Below are 16,541 nucleotides of genomic sequence, written 5' to 3'. Positions count from 1 at the left end.
TTATTATTAGGAAATATACACTGAAGTATTTACGGGCAAAAGGCTATGATACATGCAACCTACTCTCAAATGGTTCAGAAAACAAACAGCTTTGTAGTTAACTGAAAGCAAATGACAGAACAAATGGAGTGAAACATTAGTAACTGGTGAATACAGCTAAAGAATATACAGGTGTTTTCTACTTTTTTATTTTTGAGAATTTTCTGAAAATTTTAAAGTATTTTCAAATAAAAACTTTAAAAAAAAGCATTAGGGCTCTGGATCAGGCTGCCTATATACAAATCCCAGTCACCATACTAGCCTGTGAAACTGTGGTTAAGTCTCCTGTCTCAGTTTCCTCACCTAAAAAACACATATATAATGAAGAATACAGTCATTCCTGGCCCTGCAGACCCAGCCACCAAGTCTGCAAGTGCTTGGCCCAGGTCCTGGTTGCTCAGCTGGACCTGCTTCCTCTACTGCTTTGCAGCTTTAAGAAAGCCAGTCCCAGAGAGCAGCTGGCTGTACTTTCTGTCAGTCTTCTTTCACAGGCAGGAAAGCCCCACCCTTATTTTAAGCACAGGCCTCGACTCTGGTTCTACCCTTGCCTGGAGTAGACTTGTAATTCTTATTATCATGCACAAACTCAGTCCCCTGCTACCTACAGCCACCCAGGCCGACATACAGGTTTCCACCATGTATCACTTTGTATTTCTGTTCCATTACTGGTCCAAAGAAACATTTATCCTTTGAAAAGTGTGATTATACGTTTTAGAATTCCACTTTTTGAATTTTTTTCTATCATTGTTTGGGTTTGGCACAAAGGAGACTGAAATTCACCACCATTCTGACTGGAAACCCCATTACCGTGTTCTTTCTTCGCCACTTAAAAAAAAAGCCTCTTTACTATCCTTCTATTGGCAGAGCAACCCTTCATGGCTATTGCCTTAACGTTGTAACTCAGTTCTAGAGGACAACGTGCACAGGTCCTACTGCACACACTGCTTCGCCACATGATGATACGTCCTCAAACTCGAGCAATCAGCTCAAAGTCAGGTTCCAAGCCTCTGGTGTTGCTCTCTGCTTCTGTCTACCTACTGTTCTGATTCTCATGCTCCTCTTCCTGTCTGGCACCTAGGAACTGAATCTCCTTGTCCTCCCCTCTACCCCATCACCTGTTAAAAATCTCATCTATTAGCAAAATAATTATTTCAAGTGTTTTAACTGGTATTTCCATGTGCTTGGAGCGGGGCAGGCAAGCAAGAAAAGCAAGAGAGAACTCTCCTTCTTCGTTAGTTCAGGTCAACACACTGAAAGTTCAGATTATTGCCTCATTTGTCTTTTAAACTGAAGCATCACCTGTCAGAACTGTTTCCCTACTCTTTTAACTCTCTTCTTTGAGCCCCCCCAGCACCCCCTCCTTAACTGCAGTAATGTTACAACAACAAGAGAATAACTTTGGCAAATATTTTAAACAAAGTACACATCAAAAACCTCTATTATAGTTATCTATACTATAGGTGCAAAAATAAAATATCCCCTCTTCCACTGCCTAACACTCACACTCACCATTTCATTGGGATGGACCAAAAACAAATAGATCCCTGGATGTTTGTCAAAAACCTGAAAGGAGCAGTTAGCTTGTTCCATCCGGCAAAGTGCTTCAACGCATAATTCATCTAAATAGAAAAAATAAGGCAGTAAACATAAGACATACATCTTATCAACGTTATCAAGATTCCCTAAATTTGGCTCCTTCAGTTGCTCTGTAAGTAAATGAAAAGTTGCTCCTTTTTTTTTTAAACTGAGGCATAAAAATGCTGTAAATGTAGGAATGATATTTAGCTGCTGAAAGACGGGTAGGTTGATCATAGTGTGTGCCTATGAATTGCTCTTTCCTAGTACAAACATCTTTTTTCACACTGGGCATAATTATCTCCAGAGGGCACCTTCTTAGAAGTATGGCTATAGGTCCAATTCCATTAGCATTTTACATTTTGATCCATGAGGGCTTTATCTTGTACCGCACTGATAAAATCAACTTTGTCCCCCAAATGGCTATTTTGTCCTACTCTCAGTTACTGAGTAATCCATTTTCTCCACTGGTTTGAAATGCTATCATCACCACAGAGTAAATTCCCCAAATATATTCGGTTTACTTCTGGACTCTCTACACTGCTCCATGAGTCTATCTGTACCAGCACTATCCTAATCCCTGTTGCTTTATGGAAATTTCTTCATCACTCTTTCAAAAGTATATTGAATAGACTCCTACATTTACCATATCAGATGAATCAACTTTATTTTGTCAAGCTTCAAAGAATATTGTAGTGACAGTGGTTAGCTTTGGGAAGGAGGAACAATGACTGGAAAAGTAAGAGGAGAGCTTCTGGTGTGTTGATGATGTTTTGTTTCTTGACCTGGGTGCCAGCTACACAAGTATGTTTAGTTTATGAAAAATCAAGCTTATATAGTTTTCTGGATATGGTACTCTTTAATAAATGTTTGAAAAATGACTTGTTCGAATTTAAAAATCTAGTTATTTTGAATTTATTTAGAAAGAACTGATTTATCTAATAAATCTTTAGATATACTTTTCAATTTACTGAAAATACAGAGGATAGAGAAACGAGTCAAATAACATGACAAGGAAGAAATCAGAAAAGTCCAGGAAGCACATTATTCTTTAGGGCAACCATCTGGTCTCAGCAAGTCAAAGTTATGACAAAAAATCTATCTATCTATCTATCCATCTATCTATTTATCTAACTATATCTATACCTGTGAACACATACGTAAAAGTAAACTATTTTGGATTAAAAGAGATGTAAGAAATATGGAACCAAATGGAACCAAATGCACAGTCCCTGATTGGACTCTAATTTAAATAAATCATCCAAAAACACATTTTGCAACTACTGGGAAAATCTGAATGTGGACTAGATACAGTAGTGGGTGCCTTAAAGGTACTGTTATTTCGTTAGATTTGACAGATCAGGAAAATGTCTTCAAGAGATTCATATTAAGAAATGCAAATATAAATGGCCAAAATCTAGGCAGACATAATATGCTATGCCATTGTGATTACTGAAAACTACTACAGAACAGTGGTTCTCAACCTGGCGATTTTGTCCCCCACTGGCCCTGACCCCCAACTCCCAAGGGACATTTGGCAATATCTGGAGACATTTTTGCTTGTCACAACTAGGGTAATAGGGAGAGCAAGTCACTACCAGCATCTAGTGGAGAGAGGCCAGGGATGCTGCTAAACATCCTACAATAAACAGCATGTCCCTCACCCACCAAGAATTATCCAGTCCAAAATGTCAACAGTGCCAAGTTTGAAAAACCTTGCTACAGACAAATTCCAAGAATGAAAATTAATTGAATGGATAGATGAATAAATATGTGATAAAGCAAATACAGCAAGATATCAGCAGCTGTACAATCTATGTGGTGTGTATATGGTATTCACTGTGTAATTCACTTTTCTAGGTTTGGAAATGCTCAAAATAAAACGTTTGGAAAAAAAGAGTATCCTAAGTATATGTTTAAGAAACAGATTTTCAATATAGATCAACCCAAATTTTTACAATTCTTAAAATAAAAAAATGATACAACTGTGAAACACCCAAGATACTCACTAACACGCTCATGTAAAAGCAAATAAGGATATTTCAGTACTTCAAGAAGAGCAACTCGAAGCTTATTTTCAAAGTCTTGGCCTGTAAGGTCAAACATCTGTGCCTCTCCATTGTTGTCTACTATATATAACTCGTCATCGTCTCCAATTTCTCCCTTCATGGCCTTTTCAAAGTGATTTATGAGACGTGAGGTTTCTAATTCCCATAAAACCTACAGGAAAAGAAAAACGGGCAGTGTGCTTTATATCTTATTAGCAACAAAATATACTGGATGTGACGATCCTTCTAGAAAGCCTTTTTCTAAGTATAAAAATTCAGAAGTTTAAAGAAGAACCAGGGCTTCCCTGGTGGCACAGTGGTTGAGAGTCTGCCTGCCGATGCAGGGGACATGGGATCGTGCCCCAGTCCGGGAAGATCCCACATGCCGCAGAGAGGCTGGGCCCGTGAGCCATGGCATCTGACCCTGCACGTCCAGAGCCTGTGCTCCCCAACAGGAGAGGCCACAACAGTGAGAGGCCCACATACCACAAAAAAAAAAAAGGACTAAACCTCATATATTAGATTTAAAGAAAACAGTCACTGAACATAAAAATAAAAGTGGCTTTTATGATACATGAACATGAGTACATAGAGCATGAGATGTTTACAACATTGCTCTTGCAGAGTTTTGCTATCAACAGCACTGTCAACTATACTCTATTGAAAAGGAAATGAGAAGTTGGAGCTTCTTTACCAAGGCACAAGCTGGACCTTCTCTGACTTCCCTTCTACGTTCCAGCCATAGGTAATTACCTTGAAACATCAGCTTTAGCATAAAGGCATTGGTTAGCTTCATCGCTAGGCAACTTTGTAAACGTAAAGGTTTTCCTCAAAAGGTTCGTAACTAATCATCCCCCTCCTCTCTTCTATATTATTATACGTAACTCTATGATCCGTATTCCATTTCTCATCAGATAAATATAATAAACCAATATTCAAAGCCACATATTTAAAATTATATGTTTCACTTTGGTTACTGTGAATGAAAAAATGTTTGTCTTTATTGATTTATAGCACTTAACATTAAAAACTGAAGAGAGGGAAAAAAAAATATTAGCCAATAAAAGAATAACCCAAGCCATTCAGATACCTGGCTGTTAACAATGTCAAACACAACGACATTAAAACATGAACCCACAAAACCCCATACGTCACTTCATTTCATGAAACTGTTTCACATCAAAATGTCTAAAAGTGGAGGATTATAAAATTCTGCTTTAGATTTCAATTCAATTCCATCAATCAATAAGCATTTATTCAGCACCTACTATCTACCAGGCTATGAGTTACATACTACACGTATATTAGCATTCACAGTTTAAATCACATTTTCAGTTCCCTGAATGATTCCAACAGAGTTCAAATTTATTCTTTTACTAGTTATCAAGCTCTGAAAAATACTGCCCAATTAATGTAAAGTACCTTATGTAAGAATGGCAATTCATCCCTTGCTTTGTGGTATTCCGCCACACATTCTAAGCAGTAGCAGAGGTCTTCATCAGCTGTTTGAAATTCACTGGAGTGGGTCTCGGATGCGTAGCGTTGCAGGAAGTCAATGGTGGAAATACCACCTGGTGTACACCAACAACATGTGCTCATTCTGTACCTGTATCCAGAAAAGAAGACATGGAAAGACTAAAGAAAAAAAAACACACAACACTTCAGGCCTATTCTGGTGGAGAATGGGTACATTTCCTACTAATGATCATGTCTTCAACTTACAATGTGCCTCGACCACATCCAGAACATTCTGCTGGCCAGCTTATCAATCACTGGCTAAACTCAATCTGAGCTTACTCGTAAAAACTTTACCTGTGACACGTGAAAAATAATGAAATGAAAGCAGTTAGTAATAAACATCATAAGGCAACATACAGCTGTGTTATAAAGCCGGCTCAAAACTATACAGTACTGATGGGAAATTATATACAGAGACATAGAATTATCAATGTTTTCAAAGTACAGATTTTGGAGTGTTCTAATCATGTACTGGAGTCAAGTGAAAAGCTCAGGAAACCTTTCACATTCCCTGAGGCCCTGGTCCAGAAATCCCTGGAAACCTTAGAAATCTACAAATATTAGTCCATACTAATAACAAAAACTCATATAGAGAATTTTCTCTTGGTTAGGAAGTATATATACACATGAATTTGCACATGTGTGTATGAACAGCTGGCCATAACTCACTGCTCATCAACGCAGTATAAACTGTAATGGCTGCAAATATAATAGCTACAAACCTATTCCTACTAAGTTTGAAACTTACAGTTTTTGACTGTCTCCAATTTGGGGTTTTATACTACCATCAGAGCCAGCCTCCACCATCCAAACTCAAGTAAAAAGGGTTAAATGAAATTAATTTCAGAGATTGGTTCAAGATGGCGGAGTACAGGATGTGCGCTCACTCCCTCTTGAGAGAGCACCAGAACCACAACTAACTGCTGAATAATCATCAACCGGAAGACACTAGAACTCACCAAAAAAGATACCCCACATCCAAAGACAAAGGAGAAGCTGCAATGACGAGGGGCGCAGTCACAATAAAATCAAATCCCATAATTGCTGGGCGGGTGACTCACAAACTGGAGAACACTTATACCACAAAGTCCACCCACTAGAGTGAAGGTTCTGAGCCCAATGTCAGGCTTCCCAACCTGGGGGTCCGGCAACGGGAGGAAGAATTCCTGAAGAATCAGACTTTGAAGGCTAGCAGGATTTGATTGCAGGAATTTGACAGGACTGGGGGAAACCGACTCCACTCTTGCAGGGCACACACAAAGTAGTGTGAGCACTGGGACCCAGGGGAAGGAGCAGTGACCCCATAGGAGACTGAACCAGACCTGCCTGCTAGTGTTGGAGGGTCTCCTGCAGAGGCAGGGGGGGGAGATGGCTGTGGCTCACCGTGGGGACAAGGACGCTGGCAGCAGAAGTTCTGGGAAGTACTCCTTGGTGGGAACCCTTCCAGAGTCCGCCATTAGCCCCACCAAAGAGCCAGGTAGGCTCCAGTGCTAGGTCGCCTCAGGCCAAACAACCAGCAGGGAGGGAACCCAGCCCCACCCATCAGCAGATAAGCAGATTAAAGTTTGACTGAGCTCTGCCCACCAGAGCAACACCCAGCTCTACCCACCACCAGTCCCTCCCATCAGGAAGCCTGCACAAGCCTCTTAGGTAGCCTCAGCCACCAGAGGGCAGAGAGCCGAAGCAAGAAGAACTACAATCCTGCAGCCTGTGGAAGGAAAACCCTATTCACAGAAAGAAAGACAAAATGAAAAGGCAGAGAGTACTTTGTACCAGATGAAGGAACAAAATAAAACCCCAGAAAAACAACTAAATGAAGTGCAGATAGGCAACCTTCCAGAAAAAGAATTCAGGAAAATGACAGTGAAGATGACCCAGGACCTTGGAAAAAGAATGGAGGCAAAGATCGAGAAGATGCAAGAAAGGTTTAACAAAGCCCTACAAGAATTAAAGAAAAAACACCTAGAAGAATTAAAGAACAAACAGAGATGAACAATACAATAACTGAAATGAAAAATACACTAGAAGGAATCAACAGCAGAGTAACTGAGTCAGAAGAACGGATAAGTGATCTGGAAGACAGAATGGTAGAATTCACTGCTGCGGAACAGACTAAAGAAAAAAGAATGAAAAGAAATGATGACAGCCTAAGAGACCTCTGCGACAACATTAAACACAACAACATTCGCATTACAGGGGTCCCAGAAGGAGAAGAGAGACAGAAAGGACCCAAGAAAATATTTGAAGAGATGATAGTCAAAAACTTCCCTAACATGGGAAAGGAAATAGCCACCCAAGTCCAGGAAGCGCAGAGAATCCCAGGCAGGATAAACCCAAGGACAAACACGCCAAGACACATAGTAATCAAATTGACAAAAATTAAAAACAAAGAAACATTACTGAAAACAACAATGGAAAAATGACACATAACATACAAGGGAAGTCCCATAAGGTTAACAGCTGATTTCTCAGCAGAAACTCTACAAGCCAGAAGGGAGTGGCACGATATATTTAAAGTGATGAAAGGGAAGAACCTACAACCAAGATTACTCTACCTGGCAAGGAGCTCATTCACATTCAACGGAGAAATCAAAAGCTTTACGTACAACCAAAAGCAAAGAGAATTCAGCACCACCAAACCAGCTCTACAACAAATGCTAAAGAAACTTCTCTAAGTGGGAAACACAAAAGAAAACGGCCTACAAAAACAAACCCATACCCATTAAGAAAATGGTAATAGGAACATACATATCAATAATTACCTTGAACATGAATGGATTAAATGCTCCAACCAAAAGACACAGGCTCGCTGAATGCATACAAAAACAAGACCCATATATATGCTGCCTACAAGAGACCCACCTCAGACCTAGGAACAGTTACAGACTGAAAGTGAGGGGATGGAAAAAGATATTCCAGGCAAATGGAAATCAAAAGAAAGCTGGAGTACCAATACTCATATCAGATAAAATAGACTTTAAAATAAAGAATGTTACAAGAGACAAGAAAGGATGCTACACAATGATCAAGGGATCAACCCAAGAAGAAGATATAACAATCATAAATATATATGCACCCAAAATAGGAGCATCTCAATATGTAGGGCAACTGCTAACAGCTATAAAAGTGGAAATCAACAGTAACACAATAATAGTGGGGGACTTTTTAAATTTTAATTTATTTATTTTTAGCTGCGTTGGGTCTTCGTTGCTGCGTGCTGGCTTTCTCCAGCTGCAGCAAGCAGAGGCCACTCTTTGTTGTGGCGCGTGGGCTTCTCATTGCGGTGGCCAATCTCGTGGAGTACGGGCTCCAGGCACGTGGGCCTCAGTAGTTGTGGCATGTGGTCTCAGTAGTTGTGGCTCTCAGGCTCTAGAGCACAGGCTCAGTAGTTGTGGCCTGCAGGCTCTGTAGCGCAGGCTCAGTAGTTGTGGCGCACAGGCCCAGTTGCTCCACAGCATGTGGGATCTTCCAGGACCAGGGCTCGAACCCGTGTCCCCTGCACTGGCAGGCGGACTCTCAACCACTGAGCCACCAGGGAAGCCCGGAACAGAAACAAAGTGCACAAAACACAAAAGGATGGGGGCATGTCAAAGGGACATATTAGACACCAACCTGAAGAGCTCCCAGCGGCCAAAGCTGAAACAATCTGAGTAACAAAATAATGTAATATTGGATTATCACCCACAGTATAAATATACATGAATCCATACTGATACAAATGAAGGAATAAACAAATGTAGGGGAAGGAACAAACTTTCCTTATAGAAGAATTGCAAATAATATATACAGTTACTCCCCATTCCAGGAAGTGGAGCTTAATCCCACCCTATCTTGAGTGAGGGCTGGACTTGGTGAAACACTTCCAAATAAGAAAGTATGCAAAGTGAAAATCACACTTATGGTGGAGACACCTGGCAAACACAACCTCAAACCAAGTGATCAAGGTTAACATCACCAGTGGTTAAGTCGTGTTGGTAACCCCTGACACAATGTGATGAGGCAGGAACTTCAACTCTGCAGTATGCTTCCCCAAACCCACAACCCCAGTCTATTCATGCGAAAAACATCAAACTCAATGTATTAGCCAAACAGCTATTAGCCAGTCTTTGACAAAAATGAAGAAAACCACACCCAAGGGAAATCGAACCAAGTGTTCTATCATATGGAAACATTTTATTGGGAATTGGGCCAGGAAATTACCCAACAAAACCGATCTTGAAAACTTGACCTTCATTATCTAATGAATGTATATCAGCCTGATGGGAAAAAAGTTACAAACCCAACTGTAAACCCAATGAAGTTCATTTCCTAACTGGATGATCCTAATCCATGCATTCTCATCAGGAGTGGCATCATCCTCAAGGAGATGAAAACTGGTTAGTGGAACACATCCTACTCTTTTTACATATAAAGCACAGGTATATGGACATTACATAAAGAAGTATATAATATATTGCTGGTATTAAAATTCATGGGAAATTCATAGGAAAGAAATGTCTTAAACGTTTCCTTTCAGAGAGGGAGAAGGGACAATAAAAGGTTAAGAAACATGACCCAAGTCATTGAATACTTGGGTACAGAAACTTGACAATGTTACATTTTTGAATGCATTATCACCCAAAAATTCAGAGTGCATAATAAGCTCTGCTAATGGGAAACTGATCACATCTTGACAGTATTTATAGTTTCTGTACAATCAAAAACATGTATTTGTCTTGTGAACTGATTTTTAAAATTTATTAAATATTAACTGTATACTTTCTTCATGCTTCTGAAAAGAATTCAGGGCAGCTTTCAACATTAAAGTATAAAGAAAAAGACATTTTAGAAGGCAATTTAAAAAGGGAGAGAAATCAAAACTTATTTAGAAGAAATTTAATTTCAATAAGGCCTAATTTAGGAGCTTCCTGAAAAGTAGAGCAGAAAGATAACATGAGTTACACAGCCCTTGTGTGAAAAATTAAAAAAGTAATATGCTAGTTCAGCTGGAGAGTCCTGCCCTTTCCTAACACTAATTCTAATTCAATTACATTTTTTAAGGGTGCTGCAAACTAGGGAATATGAAGTAACAGAATAGACACTATGTTTCTGCAGAATATAAATCTCACTCAAAAAACTTCTCATACTTGAAAAACCAGTAATATAATACCAGGAAGTTAAAAGTCTGCAGAAGCTGTGTTTTTCCAGTGATGTAATCTAATTCAACAAGTTTCACCCTTCTAGACAATGCAAGGACAGAAAATGAAACTCAGGGAAGATTTCTCAAACATCAGTTGTTTCAAGCTTGACTTGAGCAGGAAACAAGACTGCAGTCAACTGCAACTTTGAAAAAATCAAGGTACTGAAGTACAAATAAAATGTTGTATACTTTTTTTTTTTTTTTTGCGGTACGCAGCCCTCTCACTGCTGTGGCCTCTCTCATCCCAGAGCACAGGCTCGGGACGCGCAGGCTCAGCGGCCATGGCTCACGGGCCTAGCTGCTCCATGCGGCATGTGGGATCTTCCCGGACCGGGGCACGAACCCGTGTCCCCTGCATCGGCAGGCGGACTCTCAACCACTGCGCCACCGGGGAAGCCCAAAATGTTGTATACTTTAAAATAATTATTAACAGAGAAGTTAGTTAGCAAAATAAACCTTCTAGTAAAAAAAAATTATGGAGGCTGCTTTTTATTTCACTCACTCAGAGAGCTGGCCTACTTCCACATTCCAGAAAGCAAACTAAATGTTCTCAAAGTAGATAGGAGTTACTGCCATATAACAGATAAATGCCATGGAATTTAGAAAACAGAGAGAACAGTGCTACAGCACATCAAAAATAGAAACATGTTTCCATAGTTCCTCTCAAAGGCCATAAGTGGGTGTGGTTATGTTCCTAAAAGTAAAATCATCATTGGCCTGATAGCTAAGCCCCAAAAAAATCTGAACAGGGTATACTGAAATTTTTCTTTTAAGGGAAAACTGCTGGTAGATGACTATGAATCTTGCAAATTTTTGTACAATTCAGTTCTTCTGGAGGACAGTTTTGTTAATTTCATCAGTGTTTTTACTGCTTGGAATCATTACTGAACCACAAATTGGGGAGTCCAGGGAATCCTCAAGCTGCATGACAGAAGTAAGAGCGGCTCCTGTGCATCGGAGACACAGTTTTTTTTGCCAATAACATAGGATGCTTCACCAGAGGTATAACTGTAATTTTCTATTGACTTATCCAGGGGATATCATTTATCAGTAATAGCTGGCCAGAAACTTCAAATAACAATCACTTTCTTCTATCCTTCCTAGCTAAACTTTTTAAAAATTTATTTATTTAAACTTCTTCGCAATTGCTTTTATTTATTTATTTTTTTCCTCGGCCACGCTGAGCGGCTCGAGGGATCTTAGTTTAGATCCCTGACAAGGGATTGAACCCGGGACACGGCTGTGAAAGCGCCGAGTCCTAACCACTGGACCACCAGGGAACTCCCCTTGAAAAAATAATTTAGATTCACTTCTTTAGCTCCTTTGCACTCTGGCTTCTATCTTATGTTTCACTGAATGTTTTCACAAGAGTCCCTAATAATCTCTTTAATACCAAATCCAGTAGGTTCTTTAATGGACTCCTCTAAAGCATATGAAACTGCTAAGCATGTATTCCTTATCTACGACAACACAACATTCTTCTCTCACTTCCTCTATCCAGCCCCCATAATCATCTGTTCCTTTTCCCCCTGCTTCATATCAACATTTCCAAAGGTTTGTCCTCAGGACTCTAACCCTTCATTCAATATCCTCTTTGTGGGTGACAATTCAACCTATTTCTTCAACTACTATTTATAATGAAGCTTCCCAAAGACTGAGAACGTAGGTAAAACTCAATGCCATGTTTGTGTTTCAGCTACTCAATAAATGATAGCCTAGCCTAGAATTCCACAAAGATATACAGCTGCCCTTCAGTTTCTGCAGGGGATTGGTTCCAGGAGTACCCCCCATGCATACCAAAATCTGCAGATGCTCAAGTCCCTTCCATAAAATAGTGGAGTACAGGGAACACAGTTGGCCCTCTATATCCACAGATGGGAAACCCAAAGATATGGAAGGCTGACCATACTCAATATCCAACTGTACAGTGAATCTATACTCACTTGACAGTTGCCTCCAAGTAAACAGGACCAGAACAGAACAAAGTCCTTCCCATCAATGTGTTATCTGTCCTGTATTCTCTGTATCCATGGTATTACCATGACTTCACTTTTCAAACCAGTAACCTGTGAATTCTCCTATACTATCCTCCCTTAGCCCCCATCTCTACAAGTTCTATAGAGTCTACCACCTTGATTACCTCTGTACTTTACTCTCAGTGAGACTGCCATTTCCTTAGTTCAATACATTTTCATTATTTGTCTGGATTACAGAAGAAACCTAAATGATCTGCCTCTTGTTTGATCCACCATCAATTCTTCCTCCAAAGTGCTGCCAAAGGCCAAAGCAAAAACCAGACTCTAAAAGCACAAATGACTCCTCTACCTTTGGCCGATAAAATTAAAATTTCTGACCTCACCACACAAGGCTCTCCATGACCTGGCTTCAGCATCATCTCTTGCCATTCCCCCTCACTTGCACTTCCTAAAATGCTTCCTGGTGTTTGGCATTACCTGCCTTTATGGAAGCTCTTCCATCTGCCTTGGACACCTACTCTTCATACCTTTGCCTGCTTCTTAACCCTGGATGTGCATCAGACTCACCAAAGGAACTTGGCCAAAAAAATTAGCAAAGCACATGGTGAGATACCACTGAGAAAATTCAGATGTGTTCTAAAAAACACTCCACCAGTAAGTCTGATAAAAAGCCAGATTTGGGGGACATCCCTGGTGGTCCAGGGGGTAAGACTCTGCACTCCCAATGCAGGGGGCCGGGGTTCGAGCCCTGGTCTGGGAACTAGATCCCACATGCATGCTGCCACTGAGAGTTCGCAAGCCACAACTAAGACCCAGCGCAGCCAGAATAAATAAATAAGTAAATATTGCGGGGGCAGGGGCAGAGGCGGAGGCGGGGGCGGGGGCAGCCAGATTTGAGAACTACCTCTGAGCATCATCATGCCTGGAGGCTTGTCTGACTCATTCCCTCCCTTCCAATCTGTCTTTGATGACTTTTTTCTCTATCCCCTCAGGACTTTGTACATGGTCTCTATCACTGCATTTACCATGTTAGGCTGAGCTGTTTACTTATCTGTCTCCCACCTACAAGCTCCATCCTCAGCAATTCTGAGTCTGATAGGAGGCAAGGATCCATTCTGTATTTTTTTTTTCCTTTGTCTTACTTCTCAGGGCTTGGCACATATTAAGTGCCTGAAAAAAATGTCTTAAATGTCTATTTAACAAATAACTGCTGACACTTCCCTGGTGGCACACTGGTTAAGACTCCACGCTGCCAATGCAGGGGGCCCAGGTTCGATCCCTGGGTCTGGGAACTAGATCCCACATGCATGCCGCAACTAAGAGTTTGCATGCCACAACTAAGGAGCCCGCCTGCCGCAACTAAGACCCAATGCAACCAAGTAAATAATAAAACATGTAAACATTTAAAATTAAAAAAAAAAAAACAAATAATTACCTGGGGTAATGGCCTACAGCGAAGTGATCCTCTCAGTCGAGATTCCTGGGTTTATTTGAGAATGGGTGAGGATCTGCATTCATATATACCCAGACTCTGGCCCCCAAAAGAACATTTCTGAAAAAGCAAAGCAAAACAAAACTGAGGAAGTGGTTTTTAGACTCGCTCTCTCACCTGGGCTTCACATCAATCCTTATAAAGAACCACCAAATATTACCATTTGATGACAGGGCTCAAGCTCCCAGAGGTTAGACAACATGCCGGTGGATCTAACAAGGAATGAAGAAACAGTGCAACTGCCATTCTGACTCCACAGGGGGAGTGGCTCCACGGGGGACCTCGTCCCCACGCTGGGTAGAGCGAGGCACTTTGTCATTAAGTCCCGCAATTAGCAGGTGAGTTCAGCCCCACAATCGTCAGTAGCTAACATCTCTGCCACTTTGACTGACCAGCCGTGGGTTCTTCTTCCTTCGAGCCTCGGGCCCGATTCCTTCTGGGCCACACGGGTCTTGGCACATCGTCGCTCCTGGAAGGTGGGGAGGATGGCAAAGGCCCCTCTGGCTGGCTGTCAGCGCTCCATCGCCTTCAGGTGGGGCAGGGAGGGGTCAGGTGGCCACTCGGGAGGGGCACACTCTCCAAAGGCACGAACCCCAGCAGGAGAAAGCAGGGGGCGTCGAGCGGACAGAGACTTTCTGTAGCAAGACACCCCACTCACTCCCACCGAAACTACGCAGCGCCCAGACTCAGAAGAGCTCACACGGGACGGCACTGCAGACGACGCGAAGGGAGAGGACCGGAGGGCGCCCCAATGGGCGCCGCAACTGTCCTGAGGGACGCGGCCGAGCTCACGCCGCCCCTACCCCACCCGCCCGGGCCTCACACACTGCGACGGTTACACCGTGCGCGCTCCCACGCTCACCGGGCCAGCAGCCATGAGTCCACCGCTCTCCTCACCCGTCTCGGCCTCCCCCCGGCCGCTAACCAGCCTCCGCCTCCGTGCCTCGACTCAACAGTCGGCCGAGAACGGAAGTGCGGGCGTGCGATCAGTCGCCAACATCCGTAACCGACCACCCAACCAAAGAAGCCCCGAGCGCAGGCCCCGCCCTCTGCGCGGAGTCGGCCGTCCGCAGGCCCCACCCCGGCCGCCGCTTTCTTGTTTTGGTGCCCCGAGGGGCGGGGCGTGGGAAGAGACACGCCCGGGCTCCGCCTGGAGGCAGGGAAGCCTGGCGTGGCGTCACTTCCGGCCTCCCGGGCTCGCCCAATCAGGAGCGTCCGTGAGGGGCGGGGGCGGGGGGAAAGCTTGAGGCCGAGGTTTCACCGCGGCCTTGCCCCGGATTTCTCCGGGTAGTAGCCGCCCGCCGATGCGCCCACCCCAGGCCACCTGGACGCCTACCATGCTGTCTTTTCCGCCCAGTACTTTTTCTTCCCTTTTAGATGCCTCAGGAGTTTCAGCAGGGGTGTTACGGGTTGCGAAGGAATTGTTTTTCTCTTTAGATTTCCTTTAAAGACCTAAAATATAATATGTAATCAACACGTACTTTGGGGGAAGTATATACTTTGTATCATAGAAAAGGGATACATTAAGTATTGGAAAGAGAAAAAACAGTACAGAATATAACAGTAAAACCCCCTGGGAAGACTACCCATTTTTTTTTCTTTTAACGCTTACTGCTGACTTCAACGACGAGGCGTCACCACTAGCTTATACTCTAATAGAGGAGACAGAAAAACAAATAATTACTAGTTCTGATCAAGGCTCTAAAGGAAAGCAGAGGCTGAGTTAGGCCCGATCCCGACCGGTCAGCCAGCGACGATCTTACTGAGCAGAAAACCCTAACCAAAGAATGAGAAGGGGCGAGCCAGGGAAGAAGTGGGTGAGCCAGGGAAGAAGTGGGCAGGGTCCTGCTGAAGAACATTCCAGAAAGAGGGCGTGGCTTATCGGAAAGCCCCGATGCCTGTTATGGAAATTTAACAATCCCAGCAGGAGGCAAAGACTGTTATTCTCGTTTCTAGATTTTTCTCTGTCAGGTGGACTGTGTTGGCCAAATTCAAATCCAGTGTTTTAATACGAAAGTTACAAAACTGTGCGGAACTATATTGCACTATAAATTGTGTAGGTATCCTTTTTAAAATAATATTAAAACTTTTGTAAAATAGGGAGCTGGCTGGCTATTAAAAAAAAAAAACTTTTCTAAAAGAGAAGATGGAAAAAAAATCACCGGAATCTCTATTTCCCTGAGATAACCATTTTAATGTGTATCCTTGAAGAATGTATTACATACGTTTTTATTAAAGTAGCCATGAAAGGATATTTATAAAATGCTAAGCTACTCACCACAGTGTAAGAAACGGAATATTACCGAGAATCCTGAACAGAGGGGCTCCTCCATTTTACAGGGTAGCTTGGGCTAGGGACACACAGAAATGTCTTAACTTCTTATAAAATCAGAAAAACAAGTGGAATATTACGTTGAAGAAAATCTTTTAATATTTACCATTTATTTGTCTTTATACCAATACAGTCATAAAATATAAATTTTGGTATTTTTAAGGAGGAGAGTGCCCCTGAAGGCAAAATGTGCCTAGGGCCACTGAAGCCATAATTTCATCCTGCTTCGGAGCCTGCAGTGGGTCTTTCCTTATAATATTACCACGTTTGTCTTTAATCTGTAAATATATGAAGCTTAGCGTGTTTTTGAACTTTATCAAATTAGACTGAATGCATTTTTCCGTGAATTGCTTTTTACACTCATAGATTCATTGACCCAAGG

General features: G+C 42.1%; 1 protein-coding gene across 3 annotated transcripts in view; it reads right to left on the bottom strand.

Annotated features, from left to right (window-relative positions):
• LOC132482932 (probable helicase senataxin) overlaps nt 1-14,795 on the bottom strand; it is a 73,477-nt gene extending 58,682 nt beyond the window's left edge. For 2 of the 3 annotated variants that reach the window (XM_060088193.1, XM_060088195.1), the window contains exons 1-5: nt 14,690-14,795; nt 13,771-13,887; nt 5,085-5,268; nt 3,624-3,834; nt 1,549-1,658 (exon numbers count right to left, since the gene is read on the bottom strand). In XM_060088193.1, the coding sequence (XP_059944176.1) occupies nt 1,549-1,658; nt 3,624-3,834; nt 5,085-5,261 (498 nt within the window). In that variant the 5' untranslated portion in view covers nt 5,262-5,268; nt 13,771-13,887; nt 14,690-14,795. The remainder of the gene's footprint in view (nt 1-1,548; nt 1,659-3,623; nt 3,835-5,084; nt 5,269-13,770; nt 13,888-14,689) is intronic. The other variant, XM_060088194.1, reaches the window with a different exon arrangement.
• Nucleotides 14,796-16,541: the final 1,746 nt, after the last annotated feature.

Source organism: Mesoplodon densirostris (assembly GCF_025265405.1).
Source record: "Mesoplodon densirostris isolate mMesDen1 chromosome Y unlocalized genomic scaffold, mMesDen1 primary haplotype SUPER_Y_unloc_1, whole genome shotgun sequence".
Taxonomy (NCBI): Eukaryota; Metazoa; Chordata; class Mammalia; order Artiodactyla; family Ziphiidae; genus Mesoplodon; species Mesoplodon densirostris.
This window is presented reverse-complemented; position numbering and strand designations above follow the sequence as displayed.